Below are 18,604 nucleotides of genomic sequence, written 5' to 3' on the forward strand. Positions count from 1 at the left end.
TTATGGAACAGGGTTCAAAACAAGACATAACCCTATTAAAAGTATATCTCATATATGAAGATCAGATAAGGTTCCTGACTTACATTTATTTGATGGAAGGATATTTTTATACCTGAATAATAAAATATCTGCAGTGGTAAAAGTAGTGAAAGTCAATAGTTAATTTGCCAGGGAAGAATCAATTATGAAACTTTTAAGTATTCATATATTAGGCTTAATGAAATATACGAGCAAGGACTTTCATCAAAAATCAATATGAATGTTGCCAACTCAAGCAAAAGTTAGGAATGCTAGACAATAATGCCTATACATCCTTAATTCAGCCTCATCGTCCATAAGCATTCTTCCATTATATGATTAAAAATGAGATTACTCACTGCATGTTCACAGCAGCCTATACACTCAGAATACTGTCATAATAGCCTGCAGAAGAACAGGGACTTGAAACTAAGCACTAAGATGGAAAGTTGAAGCAAAATTATAAGCTCTGCTCATAATACTATATGACAATAATATATGTTTCTGAGACTTGGACAACAAATCACCACCAGATATGGTTTGTTCATAAAATTAAACAGGAGGACAAGATTCCAAACTCTGTCATTTTTAAAGGATGTCAAATATTTGGCACTGAGAATCTTTTAATAAAATCCTATTACACTGTTCTGGACAACTCATTCATACAACTTATTTGAAAATAACCAAACTTGCACTGGTCAGTTAAAGAAAGCACTGCTTCCAGGGAGGTCAGTATAAATGGTATAAACATAACTTGAAACCAGGCCAACCCCAACAACTGGGAAACAGCAGCTTAGGACAGAGCAAAGTGGTGTCAAATTTTTAATCATGCAGACATTATTTCGAAGCAAGGCACACCACCATCTCCTCTGAGAATCAAGAGGACAAAACCATAACACAAAAATCTGCAGTGGCCCTGGACAATCTGCCCCTCTTGCATCTCTTGCCTCTCTTGTGCATGTGTTTAGTGTGTACTATGTTTATGTTGAAAGAGAACTGGAAAATCATGGTAGAGAGACAGCCAGAAGGCAGTGGAAGAGACAGGAAACTGCTAATCAGGAAGGTGGAAGCTGGCAGCTTGTCACCTCTAGGAAAACACAGCGCTCCTCTTCTGAGCGCTCCTCTTCTGAGCCTGCAGCCCTCCAGCTGGAGAACAGATATGATGCTTTGGCATCAGATGAGAAAAAGCCTGCTCCAGTGGAAGCAGAGGCAAAGCCATGCATCAAGACCACTACTTAAACCTCTCAGCCTACACATCAAGAGCAGCAATATCTCTTATCACTAACATTCCTGTTCCATATCAGTGGCTCAGGTAAAAGATTTATTTGAGGATTTGATTTTGTGATCATATTGTCTTTCAAAGCTTGATGACTCACCTCATTTGAAGGAAAACATAAAACCAATCAGTGGTATTTCCTAGAAGAAAAGGATACTGCTTATCATTTAAATAAATTCTATATCAGAGACCAGATATTTTACATTGTACCAATTATATTCTAGTTAGAGTGGAACAAAATAAATAAAAACTATTATGAGTAGCAAGAGAGGCCTGTTAGTTTATAAGCAAATATTAGATCATCCTATGAACCAAGAACAGCCTCATAATGTACATTTTCAGCTGTGGAAAGTTAATTTACTTTCCAGGATCAAGTAGCAATACCCGAGTCATAGTTCCACACAAGCCTACTGGATTGACCAACTCAAATCCTATTATTTAATGGGAATAACTTGCAAACATTTTAAAATTGTTTTTGGCTGCTGTTTTTCTTAATTGATAGAACATTTAAAGCTAGTAGCCAAACTATAAATTAAGTGCCTTAATAAATTTAATAAAATTATTTAGAGGTGCACCAATATATTGGCCGGATGTCAGATTGGTACTGATATAAAGAAAACTTGCTGGATTGGCCCCCAACAAGGCCAGTAATTTGGCTGATAAATGCCAATGCGTGTGCACAACCTCAGCACAGCACTCAGGCAGCAAGAAGCACAGCCAGCAGTGTGGAGAGCTGGCTCCAGCTGGTAAGTCTGGGTGTGATGGAAGAGGAGGGGGAAAGGAAGGGGCATGGGGGGGACAGATCAATGCCCCCCACACTGAGGGAGGGGGCAGGGGCAGGAGCCGGTGCTGTCCAGGTGGCTGGGGGGTCTGGAGCCACGGGTCGTTGCGGGGGGGGAGGGGGAAGGCGGCTTCCAACACTGCTTGCACCCCGGGATGATATGGGGGGGCATGTGCCCTCCAGACCTGCACGGGGCAGGGTGGGCTGCAGCTGGGGCTGTGCTGGGCTCTTCTTGGCGTGGGCTAAGCTCAGAGTGGGCACCAGCAGTGCTGGGAGGATGCTGAATTCACCCCTAACTTTGCCACTCCTCTGCTCCCAGCGCCGCTGCCGCCAGCCCCACCATGAGCCGTGGCTCTGCCCCCCCCACTCCACCTGGGAAGTACCTGCCCCCTCCCTCACTATGGGAGGGGGGAGGCATTGATCTGCTGCCCCAGTGCCCCTTCCTTCCATCACACGGACTTCCCAGCTGGAGGCAGCTATATTGGGAATTGGGTCAGTATCAGCCAATATGCCTCCTTTAACATCAGCTATCGGTATCAGCCCCAGAAATCTCTATCGGTGCACCCCTAAAATCATTTCATAGTGGAGAGTACTGCTAAGTCAAACAATGGTCCCAAATCAGTGCGTGTGTGCTACCGCAGCACAGCACTCAGCCAGCAAGGAGCACAGCTGGCACTGTGGATAGCTGGCTCCAGCTGGTAAGTCTAGTGTAGTGGAAGAGCAGGGGGAAAGGAAGGGACATGGGGGGGCAGATCAATGCCCTCCACAGTGAGGGGAGGCAGGGGGGACAAGGCTGAACTCCTCAATGAGTTCTTTGCCTCAGTGTTCCTAAACAAGGGGCAACACAAGTCTCACAATGGGATTGTAGAGAAGCAACAGCAGGGTGCCAGACTACCAAGTATTGACCCTGAGATGTTGCAGAGTCACTTGGAAGAACTGGATGCATTTAAGTCAGCAGGCCTGGATGAGCTCCATCTGAGGGTACTGAAGGCACTGGCTGATGTCATTGTACAGCCACTGGCAAGCCTATTTGAGCACTCATGGCACACGGGCCAGGTCCCAGAGGAATGGAAAAGGGCCAATGTGGTCCCTATTTTCAAGAAGGGGAGGAAAGAGGATCCAGGCAATTATAGGCCAGTCAGTCTCACCTCCATCCTTGGCAAAGTCTTTGAAAAGTTTATTAAGGCTCATATATGTGAGAGCCCAGCAGAAAAAATTATGCTGAGGGGAAACCAGCATGGGTTCGTAGTGGGTAGATCATGCTTGACTAATCTAGTCTCTTTTTATGACCAGGTTACAAAACACCTGGACACAGGAGTAGGGGTTGATGTCGTTTACTTAGACTTCAGGAAGGCCTTCGGTACGGTATCCCACCCCATACTGGTAAACAAGTTAAGAGGCTGTGACTTGGATGATTACACAGTTCGGCGGGTGGCAAATTGGCTAGAGGGTCATACCCAGAGAGTGATAGTGGATGGGTCGGTATCGACCTGGAAGGACATGGGCAGTGGGGTCCTGTAGGGCTTGGTCCTTGGACAGATACTCTTCAATGTCTTCATCAGTGACTTGGACGAGGGATTGAAGTACTCTGTCCAATTCTGCGGATGATACAAAACTATGGGGAGAAGAGGACGCACCTGAGGGCAGGGAACAACTATAGGCAGACCTGGAGAGGTTGGACAAATGGGCAGAAAACAACAGAATGCAATTTAACAAGGAGAAATGCAAAGTGCTGCACCTAGGGAGGAAAAATCTCCAGCACACCTGCTGCCTAGGAAATGACCTGCTCGGTAGCATGGAATCGGAAAAGGATCTTGGAGTCCTAGTGGGCTCCAAGATGAACAAGAGTCATCAGTGTGACGAAGCCATCAGAAAAGCTAATGGCACTTTATCGTGCATCAGCAGATGCATGACAAACAGAACCAAGGAGGTGATACTTCCACTCTATCGGGCACTGGTCAGACCGCAGTTGGAATACTGCGTGCAGTTTTGGGCGCCACACTTCAAGAGGGATGTGGATAACCTGGAGAGAGTCCAGAGAAGGGCCACACGTATGGTTAAGGGCTTGCAGGCCAAGCCCTACAAGGACAGTCTAGGGCACCTGGACCTCTTCAGCCTCTGCAAGAGAAGGTTGAGAGGCAACCTTGTGGCTGCCTATAAATTCATCATGGGAGCACAGAAGGGAATTGGTGAGGCTCTACTCACCAAGGCGCCCCTGGGGGGGGGTCACAAGAAATAATGGCCATAAGCTAGCAGAGAGCAGATTTAGACTGGACATTAGGAGGAACTTTTTCACAGTTAGAGTGGCCAAAATCTGGAATGGGCTCCCAAGGGAGGTGGTGTTCTCTCTTACCCTGGGGGTCTTCAAGAGGAGGTTAGATAGGCATCTGGCTGGTGTCATCTGAACCCAGCACTCTTTCCTGCCTATGCAGGGGGTCGGACTCGATGATCTATTGAGGTCCCTTCTGACCCTAATATCTATGAATCTATGAACCTATGAATCAGTGTGTTAGGTGGATTAGTTAGTACTCATTTACATATTCTAAAATTTAAGTTCTTATTTTTTTAATTTAACTAGACTTCAGTGCATACAGTGAAGTCTTGCATCATGCCTAAATGATCTACTAGCAGGATTTCCTCATGAAGTTCTTTAAACCAACATTTTCAAAGGACAATGAAAATTTCTTCTGGGAGTTTTCCATACGAGAGCTTCCTCTACATTTCTAAATAAAAGGATAAAATAACAATTTTTATGGAAAATAAAGTTACTTTAAAAATCCTACACGCTATTGTCAATCCAAAAAATAATTAAGCCCTATGGTGCCAGCCAAGCATACATGACAGTACTATTGGGACCCAGAGGCCTTCAAGGCCTGCGTTTGACCTTTATGATTAGCTCAAGCTTCATGCTTAGCTTGAACTGTGGTTGAGACATGCACCCAGTGAAAGGAGCAGGTGAAAGGAGCAGATGGAAAAATACTGTCCCTGACTTGACATGAATGGGGAAGTTGACTAACTAAACTGAATGAATATAGTTTGAGCAAAGAGGAACAGTCAGAGCAAAGCCTGCCTCTACCTAAGAATGAAAAGATTATCTCAGAATATAAAATTTCAGTTGAAGGTAACCATATTTGGCAAACAAAAGCAAGATTATTAATATGCATTAGGAGGAAGGCTTAAGCTAATTTTATGCATTAAGAAATGCAAGCTATAGGGTATAAAAGAAAGCCTGAAGAGATACTGTCACCAATTCAAGATCTTGTCTCAACAGCAAACATGGGAACCAGGAGCTTCAGAGAAGACTTCATGACTTGATCAACCAGTGAACCTGCATTCACAACATTATGAGGTGGTGAGCATCTGCTCTGACTAGCTACAACCTAAAAATTTTAACTGCTAATGCAGCTTCAGTTCTAATTAGGCTTGTATCTGTTAGGGTTCAATAAACTTGCCTGTAGTTTAAGATAACTGTCTTAGTCTCCTTGCCTGGTATAAGATCCATTGTAGCATCAGAGGGATGCAACAGTATGCAACAATGAAACTTTCCTACTATTTAGTTTATTTTAATCTTTCTGTTGGCCACATGTGCCATCTATTTATTATGGTTGCCATTTTCTCCTGAAGAGATCTATTTTCCTCTGTCAGTGATGTTTCTGCTAAGGTGACAGGGCAACATTCTCCATGAACCTCCGATTAGGAAGTGCACTGCTACATTATGGTCCTTGCCAACAGAGTAGCACTGACAGGGACATGAGAAATGTGTTTGCAATATGGTTAGTTATACATATCTGCAGCAATGAACCACAGGGTAAAACTAGCCCACGTGTGTCGTCGTTAGTGTGTTAAATTTAAAATAACTTTCCTAGATGGAGATATGATGCTAGGACAGTTCCTTGATGTGAAATTACAGTTTACTCCTGAGCATCTCATCAGCAACTTCATATTTATCAGAACAATACTACTTTTTGAAGGTTATAATACTTCTGTACTACCAAAGAGTAATGGTAGCCCCCGTGAAGATATACATTAGATACATTTGGCCATTTATCATGTTCAAGGCTCCTTGGGGATCATGAGTTTGCAGGTAAAGTGTTCAGTCTCCTTCATAAGGGAACAAATTCTATGAAGGTATCTGGATACTCAAGTACTAACTGTAAGAAAATAACATATTAATTGCTGTGATATTTCAAGGTGTCCTGTCCTATTGTGACATTAACTCATTATATAATAGCAATATGCCACCATGTCATGCTGCAGGAACAGCAGATGGTGGGAAAAAATCCACATGATCATGCTGGGTTTTAAAAAGGGATTTTTTTTTGGAACCTAAGAAAAATAAAGGACATTATCATGAGACTAGTGAAGGCTATAACTTACTCAATTGGTACATGAGTCATAAGTTGTATATATTCAAAAGTAGCAGCTAAGTTCTTTTCAGATCATATGGAAAACCCTGTACTTGGCCCACAGTCATTTCTGATACAGTAAACATCAGAAATTTGTTACTATTGAAAAAAAACTTTCTAGGCCAAATTCATATTCTTCACACACAGCCACAGCAAGAATCCAAGGAAAAAGAATCACTCCCAACCTGATTAGAAATAATGAAATAACAATTAGCCATTAAACTGCTGCCAGTGAAGCCTCTAGCAGTCTTTGGCAAGATGGTGTGTTTTCAGCAACTACAGCAGGTCTCAAGCCTTTGATTACAATTCTAAGATGCATATGTAATAAAAAGAATCTTTGTAGCCTCACAGTAATGTATTCATGTGGCTTGCACAAAGTTCATTATAAATGAGGCCTGGCCGCAACAACAACCACAGCAGCCACCGCCATGGCACTTGTCAAGCTTGTCCTGCCATGGTAGCCACCAGGCTCCCCCTGTGGAGTGTTGGACACCCTCATATCTCATTGAAGTGAATGAGATTTGCAGGCTGCTCACTTCCACACAGAGGCTTTCAGCACATTATAGGATACAACATTAGAGAATCAACTGAAAGCAATGTTAGCTCCCTAAATGGGCCTTGTACTTTTTACTTTCATATAACATGAAAACATCAACAATCTTTTTTAAAAGGATGTTTTACATATTTGTTGTTTCTTTGAAAGTTGGAGCTGACTGTGAGCAAAAAGCAGCACATCACATCTTTATATATATCTAACATTAAATAACTGATAATGTTGGTATGAATTTGTAAGCTAAAATGCTATGGCTGGCCAAATGGCTCAGTGGAATAACATTTCTCAAATGCTTACTCAAAATCCAGAGAGAAGATAACATCACTAATATGGACTATTTAATCGTCCAAATAGATTTAGGTTTTGGTTTCCACAACCCTAATAAATATGTTTTGAAAATCCTAAATTACAGAAGAAATGCTAATCTGATTGTAGACCATAACAATTCATTTTCACCTTGCTTTCTCATGTGCACAAATATTATACTTAGTCAAAGAACCTGACTGTTGCATTTTCAAATTCCAGGGGGTAATGCAAGATAAAAATGTAAAAGGCACAAAATATCATGGGGTACCATATCATAATATTACATTCACAAAGTACAGTTTTCCAAGATCTAAAAATAAATACTATAGGTCACTTTTGGATGTTGTGATATGCATTTTAAAAGGCTAACTTTAACCAGGTTAATAAACCAGCTCACATTTGCATGGAATACCCATACCTTACATGTACATGGTAATATCGTCCAGCCACAATGGTTTGATACAAACAAGAAGAAGTACATTCTCTACTCTAAACTTAGGCTGAAAGCATGCTTGGGTTGTAAACTTTAGTGACAAATCTTTCTGGACAACTGACTTCAATGAAAGCTGTACCTGATTGGATTATTGGGCCCCTTATGACTCAAGTCCCACAAGCCTCTCTCCAAAACGGAGCCAATCCAGCATCTTAATAAACATAAGAAACAGTAAAGCAATAAAAACTTGAACTTACGGACACACATTTCCCTGCTTTCATAAAACCCAGGACAGCACTGGGATTTCCGCCTGTACATAGTTTTTTCTCCATGTCTGTAGGCAGTGCGATAACTGATTCTGATGAAAAAAAAAAGGAATGTTACAGATATAATTTCTCAGAAGTAAAACAATTTCTATTTTAAGATATTTAAGAAAATCTTGGGAGGATACATAGAAAAGACTGGGGAGTGGGGAGCAGAGACCTGGCTTTATTGGTTAATAAAGTTTAATCTTGTGATCCCTTCACAAAATCTGCCTATAATTCATTATAAACCATATTTTTCAGGGGTGGTGAAAAACCAGTCACAAAGGTTAAGTTTTCTGGCTACTTATCTAGAACAGTGACATAACATGGGAGGGAGGGGGTGAAAAATAAAAGCAGCTGCTGCCAGCACCTGTACAATCATGATCATGTGGTAACCAGAAATTGCTGCTGCCCCTGTGCCCTGGGCACCTGGATGCATCCCTACACTACTACCCAGGGCTATAATGATCTTAGTCATTCCTCGAATGCCCCCAAAATGTGGCATTTTCAGGAGTAAAATCAAGAAACAACACAAATTGGCCACTTAGATTGGCCTATTATCGGGACAAGTTTCCAAAGGCAACGAAATTACCCTGCAAAGGGCTCAAAGAGCCAAAGGCCCAGAGAAGGATCAAGATGAAGAGAGAGGAACTCTGTGGGTTCAAATCTTACAAAGTGCTGACTTCAGCAGATGTTAACAATGATCACCATCTCAGAGAAGTTGCACCTTATGTGAGCAGCATGGAGGAAAAGCAACTGTATCTGTCACATGATAATGGTACAGAATCACTGAGACTTACATTTTTCTAACATTAAACAAGCAATTTCACCAGAATAGGGGAAACATTTATCCTAAAGCTATTTCCTCTTTCCACTTCACTTATGGAGCTTCAGCCTGGAAAATTTGCCAACTCGCTCCTACTGGCTGCTGTAAGTAAACAGCATACAATCCTTTCATCAACGAAATTCAAATTAAAAGAACAGCACATTTCTAAATGTAGTATAGGCAAATAGGTGCATGTTGCCAGTACATCAAGCCTATAAAGTTATCAACATTAAGCTGTTCCATGCTACAGAGTGCTCCTAGAAGCAGGTATCACCTCCAGCCCTGACAGGCACACTTCCATGCACAGAAGGGAAGAGCACTTTCCAGCTGCCTACAGCAGTTTTAAGTCATTCATTCCTTGCTTCCTTGGTTAAAATATCCCAGAAGGAGATTTCCTGGGGGGAAACTTTTTTTCTGAAAGTAATGCTTACTTTCCCCACAGAGTGCACAAAATATGATAATCAAGCCATGTTTCATTATTTCTCCATCCAAGTACCTTTTACAGGAGTCAAGGTGTTTCATTTTTGGAGTAGAAAACACTCTTTTCTAACTTGCTTACCTCTTCTAGACATGTTTGCTGGCATGATATGCCCTATGATATTGCCAGACCTTTATGCTATCACTTTGCTAGTTCACAGGTGGCCACCCATGGCACATGTGGCACAAGTGGCAGGCATCGGTAGTTCCTGAGTTCCATACAAACACCAGGGTACTGATCTAAGGAAGGCACTGGAATGGAAGCACGGATAGAGCATTCTTTGGAGCAGGATGCTGTGGCAAAAGGAGATTCCAGGTGTCATCACCAAGAACCAAGCTAAACCTTCTCTGGCCCTGTAGCTGATGCTGGGTTCAAAGCTTTGGCTCCTCACTGGCCATATAAAACTGCTCCAGCTGCAGAACCAGGGAAGAGATAACATAGCTCTTAATGGTAACACTTTCTGTTGTAGCAGTATCCTACTTCTGCTCTGCTCCATGTGGCTGTGGTCAGAGGCTGGAGGCGACCTGCCTCAATTCCACTGCCCCATGCACAATCTGGTACACCTCTAGAGGAGAGGAAGGGGGCGGAGGGAGATCAGACTGGCACTCAGGGAGGGACAAGAGGGGGTTCAACTTGTGTGGACAAAACAGTTGGCCACAACTGTGTAAGTCAAATACATTTTTAACTTCACCTGAAGTGCAAATGGTAGGGAGTGTAGTCACCTTAGTTGATACATCCTGTATACTACATTCAATACAAAACATACATCTTCCAGTAACTGAACAATCTGAAAGCAATGTACATTACCTGTGCCGTGTGCATTTAAACCAGTTCAGTATGTCAGTACAGCTGGTGTAGTAAATTTGATCAAAAGGATGTGGATATGATTCTTGAACGGTAACTGAATAACTGGAGACAAAGAAAACAACATTATTAAGCAAGTATATTCTGATTAGTGTGAATATTTTCACAAAAGGCTAACTGACCCTGAAAGACAGCTCTAGCTAAAAGTGATAAATAAACACAAGTAGGTACCTGTAGCGACCATCAAACAACACACAGAACCATTTATATTAATATTAAATTTACCAAGATAAGTTTTCCTTTTAATCCAAATTTTGCTTTCTAAGATGCACAACCTGAAAACTGCACCATCTCAATGTCTCCCAAGATTAGAGATATAAAATCAATGTCAGCTGTACGCTATCATCTAATACCTGCCTCTTTCTACAGAGAGTGACTGTGATCTCAGTTCATGGGAGTGGCCCCAAGAAACTTTGACACATTCAGTACTTCACCTAGCATCTACCATGAATAGATAAAAAATGGAATGGTGACTTCATTTCTTGTTGCCTAATAAGCAGGAAAGACAATTCTGAATCAGACTTCCCCACACTTAAGGTGCTCTTGATGCAAGATGACTTTTGAGTCCTTCTAGGTTTTTGTATCTATTCTGCAAATGAAGTTTTAGATCCCAAGAAGTGCTAAGCACTCTCAACTTCCATGGACTTCAGTGAAAATTAAGGGAATTCAGTAATTTGGAGGACTGGGCCCTCCAGCCTTAATTTGCTCCTACATAAATATATTAAAATATTAATAATTGCCACCCTAACTGAAAAACATCACCATATATCACTTGGCTTCTCCATGGTAATATTATCATGCAAGCTTCTTACAGATTCAGATCACATAGATTTTTGCTTTAAAAAAAAACACCAGCCTTTCATTTTATGCCTTATTTGTAAAACTTGAGAGACAGGTCATATTTCTTTTTTTACAATGACTGTTCTTAAAATAAATTACCTCTGTCAAAGAGTTAGTCAGTAGAATTCTGATTTATTGAAGACTAATAGTTCAAAGTCAAGGGCTCTGAATTTAATAATTTAGAAGTTTCCAGAAAATAATTGAGTTCTGTTACTTTTTGAATTGTTGCTGATTGTAAGAAAAGTTTAACAAGAGACTTTACAGTTCAATAGACTGACATCTGTGGAAAGACACAGTATGTTAATCTTCTTATTTCTGACCTTAGCATTGTCCATCCTTTTAAGAAATGGAAAACAGCATATCATTGTCAATTAGATGTTAACAATCTAGTGAATACTATATTGCATAGATATTAACAGACATCAGACAAAAAAGTTTTTTGTTTACTACTTAAATTGCTGAAATTTACACATTCAAAACAGAAGGCATGGACACAGTACATTAATGGACTTATCCAGTAACTATGATCAGGAAGTATTTCAATATAAAAGTCCAAAAAAAAAATGCCAAATACTGTATGTATAACCGAAGTTCCAAAGTTAGTTCAACTTTAACTAAAAAGTAAATCAAGCATTTCTAAAGAATACAAACAGAGGCATAAATTGAAAGATCATAGACCTCGCTAAGAAAGAAAAATGTACAGTATGTGGACAATGACAGGTCTACTGGGTAATGTATCTGATCAAACAGCATTAGTAACAGATTGTTTGAAGAACAAATAATGCAAAGCTGAAAAATCCACTGTCTCAAGTGTGAACCAAACTGGAAAAGTCAGTCAAGGAGACTGAGATTTGTAATACATTTTCCAGTGGATTTATAAAGAGAATAAACTTTTAAGTAACCTTAGTGAGCAGCTGGGACCCAGGCTAGATGCCACACAATAAGGTTACTTGCTCTACCAGAGGAAGCAGAGACTAAAAACCTGCTGGGACTTCTAGAGAAAGTGGAAAGTTTAGAAGTAGAAAAGATAAAAAAAAATCTAAAAATACTTATGAACTCAAGAGATTAAGGTACCTGTTCTCTTAGAATGGTGTTTAATAACAATTACTAACAACATTTGGAACAAATATGTGATTAACAGATATAGGATAGACATGATTCTTAGTCAGGTTTAGAAACTGTACAAGTAAAAAAGAAACAATTCTTTTTCTTGGTTTGGTTCATTGGTTTTCAGGAAATAAAATGCTGAAGTGTCAGCACTGTTTCCCTACAAATTACAGGTGAAAACCAATAGAAGAATTTATGTGATTACTGATTAGGGCCCTACACTGTGCAGAGAAGTCATTGGAGGAAGTGGAACCTAGACCAACTTCAGAGGAGAAGAAAAAAAAATAACAGAATCATCTTTAAAAATCTTAACCAGACTGTTTGTGCTGGCAGTAAGTCAACATTTGATTGCATAATGGGATTATAAACCATGAGAGTGCATGGTACATTTTTTCTGTAGTACTAATTCCCAGGGCCAGCAACAAACATGTGCCAAGTGTGTGGTCAAATAGCATTCTGCACATTTGGTACCCCTAATCTGTCAGCTACTCCCAAACACTACCTACCATCTCCCCTTGTTTTGATCAGCTGACTGAAGAGGGAGATTGGGAAGTTTAACAATTCCAAGTGCCCAGAACTCACTCCAAGCTAGTTCCTGCTTCTCCCAAAGGCTCTAATCCATCCAGCTGTCTAACAAAATGCTATGGTGGTTGCCCAAAGTAGCAAGGGGCTCTATACTTTTTATTTCACAAAGGGGCAGTTCTGTTCATCTCTGTTCAAATGTAATGAGGGGTTTACCAGGCTGTGCAGGAATGCCAGTGACAACAACAGTTACAAGTTAGTAGCTCCTGCTATTCTTCCCTACACCTGTCTACTTCTGTCATCAGTTCTGAATGGAAGAGTAAATTCTATGTCAACTTTTAATAAAAGATTTACACATATATTTCACTCCTTTTAGGCCCTGGAAAATGTGACTATGAACAAAACTTGATATTCAGAAACACGAGATAGATTTGTAACATTTCTGCTTTCTGTATCCTTTGAGTAATTCTTTATCTTAAAGACTTTAATAGTTCTGCATAACATTTTTATACAACTCTGGTACATTGTAGATACCCTCACATTTGTTCAGAAGGAAAAAAAACAGTTAATATATATAAGATATCAGACCTGCCTCTGGATTTGTGCTACTAACTGCATCCAGAGGCATTTAGTCAGCTAACTAATTGATATGCAGCAGCAAACATGAGTTTTTGCACATGCCAAACTACATGTTCAAGTTAAAGGCAAATGAGGCCAAATCATCCACGTGAAGCTCAGATAATTTGTTGGAAAATGACTTCAGAGGCCATTTTTATATACAGACCATAAAATAAAATATAAAGTCCAATTTTCCCTGTAAAAGTTTGATCATAACGAATTTATCTCTGCCAATATCCTCACTGCTTGGATATAAAATACAATTTACTCTGACACAGAAAACATGGCCGGGAGATGTCCTCAAAAAAACAGTTAGACTGGCTTATGGACTAGCTGATCAGTTGTAGGCATTATTAAATGATGATAAAACTAAGAGACATGGTTTCCTTATAATAATCTTCACACATGAAAAGAAGTGAAAACAAATGCTTACTGCTTAATCTTTTCTTATTCACTGTGAACATTCTACTGGCAATTATCATGATATTGTATACATAAGTGTACTAACTAAATTGATGAATTTATAACTGTACACTTTAAATGTCTGAGTCTCATCAAAAAATTAAGCCAACAAGTTTTAATTTAGATTTTAGAAATGTTGTAAAGGAAAGAAACACCATAATCACACTTGGCCAAACTCCAATGTGGTTAATTATACTCTGCATATATAACTATATACCTTTGCTGAATTAATTGGATAAGGTATTCTTATTTCCTTCTTGCTGTGCTGTGTAGTATTGCTGATGTTGTTATAATGGCTGCTGTATCCTACCCCAGAGCTGATGACTTTTCTGTGTTGAATGAGGTAACCTTTTTATCTACATATAGCCTGCTTTTGTATTGTTTTCCATTTATCAAATGCAAGATCAGGTTTATTATTTGATAAAATACATTAAAGCTTTAGAAATGCACTGTACAGAATAAGTAATTCATAATAATCAAAAGTAACTAAGGATATGTCAAATATATGCTGGTAGAACAAATATTACCTTTCCCAGTGGCTACACACATTTGGATCTTCAAGATTTAAGGAAAAAGTTGTCCCAATCCAGTGGTGCAGTAGTATGACCGGGAAGCATAAAACAGAATTTAAATAAAGAACCATCTTTTCGAATAAATGACCTGTAAGAAAAAACATGATTATATTTTGACAATATTCAAACTATAAATATAAGGAACTTTGGTGAAACTCCATTAGTAACACCAAGCTGGACCAAATTATATAGGACAGCAAGCATTTAATAGTGAGACAAATTATAATAGTCCTGTAGCAGCATTACAAGGTTCACCTTAATAAAACTCAAGTCCAGAAATAAATATGAATGTGCTAAATGGCATCAGGCAGATGCATACACTAAGTGATTTCACTGTCAAGTGGAACTGTAAGCAGGCTCAGTATACTCTCTGCTTGTTGTCTGAAAAGTTGTAAGTTGTTGTATATCCAGTTACAAAATGGATATACAATTTAAAGCAATTGGTCTTATTTGTTCAAGGGGTGCTGGTGGTCATATGTAATTGGTTAAGCTTTGCCAGAAATCCTGCTCATCACTTGTTTACAGAATACCTATAGTAATAATGTTTTTAATTTTATAATGCCTCAATTTAATGAAACCAAGAAGACTTTCTGAAAACCCATCATGGAGTAGATTTGCAAGCACCTCATCTTACGTAGTGTTTTTCATAATGTATACAGTACAAACTTTTTCATCTATCTACTTATAAATCCCTCCTCATTCTGTGTGAATGCTTCACTATCCTTAGTGAATGTTAGAATTATTAAACTTGTATGAGGTTTGGAAGTACCATCCCCATCTCACAGACAGGAATGACAACACATACTAAACTAACCTCTGGATTCAAATTATATCAGTATGCCTCTTAATTTATGTGCTGCCCAACCTCATGTTTGTGTGCCTGTCCGAGAAGGACAATTCAAAATGTAGGCATCTCCTTTCACTTGTTATTCACAGCTGCATAATGGATTTTTGAAAATAGGCAATTCAGGCGCAGATAGTAATGATGCCAACCTCCTCTCTGGGTAATGTGAACCTAGAACCAAGGTCTCCTAAAGAGTAATGCGGGGAATGGTGGCTGGGCAGGATTCCAGAGGCTGCAATTTAACCCCTCAGGGCACATCCAGACGAGCCCACACACACCTCCTGAAGCATCTAAAACCCCTTTGAGACACTGCAAGAGGCATGTGCAGGAATGAGAAAATGTTCCCCATGCTGCAAATTTGCAGCGCAGGGGCAAAATTAGACCCCTGGATATCCAGGGGTCAAAAAAACCTGCACAGAAAAAAGCAGGGTAGGACACAGTCCCAGACCATGCCCTAAGGCAACGGGAGGCTGGATCCTCCACAGAGATGCTCTGGCTGCCAGAGTGTCTCTGTGGTTAGCCCTCGCCCTGGTGCTGAAGCATGCTGCCTGCCTATGAGGGCAGGCAGCATGCCAGCAGCGGGAGCTGGACTCAGGCTCAACTGCTGGTAAGTAAGGGGTCGGGGGACTGGAGAAGGGGGGAAGGGACCATGGGGGGGACCCCACCGGCTCTGCCCGCTCCCCCAGCCCCCCACTCCCTTCGCTGCCCGGCCCCACCCCCACCTGCCCCCTGAACGCCCCCAATCCCTTCCCTGCCCAGCCCCAGCCCCTCCTATCCCCCCAGCCCCACCTGGCCCCACCCCCTGTCTGCCCCCTGAGCCCCCCTGATTCCTTCCCCACCCCGCAGTGCTGTAAAATGCTGAACAAGTTTTCCAATGGAAATTGTAAGAGCTCAGCACCTTCAGTTAGGCACATCACCTTGCAGAATCAGACTCAACAATGCCAGATAAAAACACAGAATTTTTTTAACAACTTTGCTTTACTTTTTCACATGACCTTCTCCTGGTTTATTTAAAATGTCTGTTGTTCTTTTAAGCTGAACTGTCAAATGTCTGCAAAACTGGAAAGTTTATGTCTATGCTATACATGCCCCTAATTTTAAGTGATAGCTTAATTCCTCTTCCCATGAAAAGCTTTCCTTAAAATTAACCACTGAAAGGCTCTATTGCTCTGAGTATGCTGTAGCTGAGCTTTCAGTTACTGGCTTTTAAAGAACACACCTAAAAGCTTTTAATTTTTAAGCCCTAGCCCTTTGTTAATTTTTCCAAAAAAATCCTAGAATGAATGTTAGTAGTGGCAATATATTAAAAAATTATCCCATTTCTGAACTGGAATTTTTTCTTCCATGTAAAAGAAAAAATTGGATTAAACAATGATTTTACAGACTATGAAGGAAGATATGCTGGAGAGCAATTATAGTGGACCAGATCTTCTGTTGGATATTGTTTGAAATCAATGAAGTCTTCCACACCAACTCAAGATCTTTTCTTATCTTATTTATTGGCATTATTATCAATACTACCGCATTTACCTGAATACAAGACAAGGTTCCCCCAGTCCCACCAGCATAGGGAGAAAAACTCCTCATCTTACATTCACATACAAGGAAACTTCATTAAATGCAATGTCTATCATTAAACTGCTGCCAAAAGCAGCATAGAAACCCACCATGAAGTTGATTAACACAGCCAACACTGCACATGACTATAAAACACATGGAACATATTGGGCAGCACCCTAATTTTCTATGATTCTATGATCCTCCACAGAGTACTGGCATGTACTGTGATACTAGGCCAGCACTGAGAGACCAGAGCCAGCCCTGACACCTCCCCCCATCCCCCCTGGCACCAAAAACACTTGATCTTAACCAAAGAACTAAGATGCTACCACAAGTTTAGGACAGTACTGCCTACGGGAATAAAATATATAGTAATACTGACTGTACTCCATCCCCCTCACTGCAGACTCCTTTTCAAGTCACAGTGAGCCACTTCACTGAATATAGCTCAACTTCTTCACTCCCACAGCTGACCTGTGCCTTTCTTTCCCATTTCCAATGAGTCCTGTTTCTTCACTATCCTTAAATATTTGGAAAACATCACCAAATGGGCCCCTAAAGAGCTTATCCAGAATCCCTCAGTCAATCCCTCTCTGTTTGTCATATATGATTAGTGAAGCCAGACCATGATGTGGAGCCAGACCAAGTTGTCCTGTGCCTCATCTGCATATACATTTGTGGAGCATCCCAGGCCTCATGACACGAACATCCAGTTACAGTCATGAGTGGGGGGTTACTTAGCACAAGGAATCTTTGTGGAGTATACATACTGAGCAGCGCTGAGCTGTGGGGTCACCATAGCTTGAAACACTGTTAACTCTGCTGGGGCCCAGCCCAATGAATTATATGGTAAATCATGAGCCTTTTGGCTTTAATGCATAGTTTATAAAAGTGCTGCCTGAAAGTATGGAGTACCTGTGCTAAAATCTGCAGCAGTTTCAAGAAAAAGCAAAATGTACCTGGATGAACTAAGTCTGTATTTATTTCAAGGCCAGCATTTTCAAATTTGGCTTTTATTTCCATGTATTCAGGGAAAGCAAGGTCTGATAGTAAATGGTGGGCTTCAGGGAAAGAAGCTGTAAGGGGCAGAGGACAAGGAGACTACTTAACTGCCCCCTCAAAAAATATTTTCCCTGCTGTAGCAATAAGAGGGGGACACATTCAAGGCAAACCTCCAATAATTAGATTTGACACCTGGAAAATTATAACAAATTTATAAAATGTCCACATATAAAACTTAATTACTGAGAGGTCATCTTATATTCAGCATCATCTTATATTCAGGTAAATATGGTATATTTGCACATAACTTATGGTGTTGGGATAAATCAGATTTTCAAACGAGTTTATTTTTATAATTATTATAATACTTATTATTATTATTTACTAGTCTACCTGAAATGAAAAGCAGAACTTTAAACATTTTGTTATGAATTAAAAAAAAATACTATGTTACATTAAAAGAAAAAATAGCATTGGAACATGAAAGAAGCAAAATGAAAAAACACAGACAAAAATACAGCACAGTTTATTCTTAACAACACAAAATAAATGCACAAGTTGTTTAAAATCATGATTAAAAACTCTAAAATAATGATCATTTGAAGAAATTATGAAGCAGAGATCACAGAGGTGACCCAATTTTGCAAAATCCACTTTCAAAATTGACTGAAAGATATTTCATGCTCTATGTAAATACACATCCATGTCTTTCTGTACATATGTAGTATACCAGGTATTCAACGTGGAGTTCAACTTAAAAAGGAATAAAAGCAGCTGTATTTTCAGATTAATAATTTCAATAAAGTGGTGATTTCCCTCATTAAAATAGAC

At 40.1% G+C, this 18,604-nt stretch overlaps 1 protein-coding gene across 2 annotated transcripts in view; it reads right to left on the reverse strand.

Moving 5' to 3' along the window:
- Nucleotides 1-18,604, reverse strand: part of MEGF10 (multiple EGF like domains 10) — a 180,653-nt gene that overhangs the window by 119,742 nt on the left and 42,307 nt on the right. For both annotated transcript variants that reach the window (XM_019478144.2, XM_006276658.4), the window contains exons 3-5: nt 14,323-14,455; nt 10,190-10,291; nt 8,031-8,131 (exon numbers count right to left, since the gene is read on the reverse strand). In XM_019478144.2, coding sequence (XP_019333689.2) covers nt 8,031-8,131; nt 10,190-10,291; nt 14,323-14,438 — 319 coding nt within the window. In that variant the 5' untranslated portion in view covers nt 14,439-14,455. The remainder of the gene's footprint in view (nt 1-8,030; nt 8,132-10,189; nt 10,292-14,322; nt 14,456-18,604) is intronic.

The sequence above is a fragment of the Alligator mississippiensis genome, chromosome 3, assembly GCF_030867095.1.
Source record: "Alligator mississippiensis isolate rAllMis1 chromosome 3, rAllMis1, whole genome shotgun sequence".
Taxonomy (NCBI): Eukaryota; Metazoa; Chordata; order Crocodylia; family Alligatoridae; genus Alligator; species Alligator mississippiensis.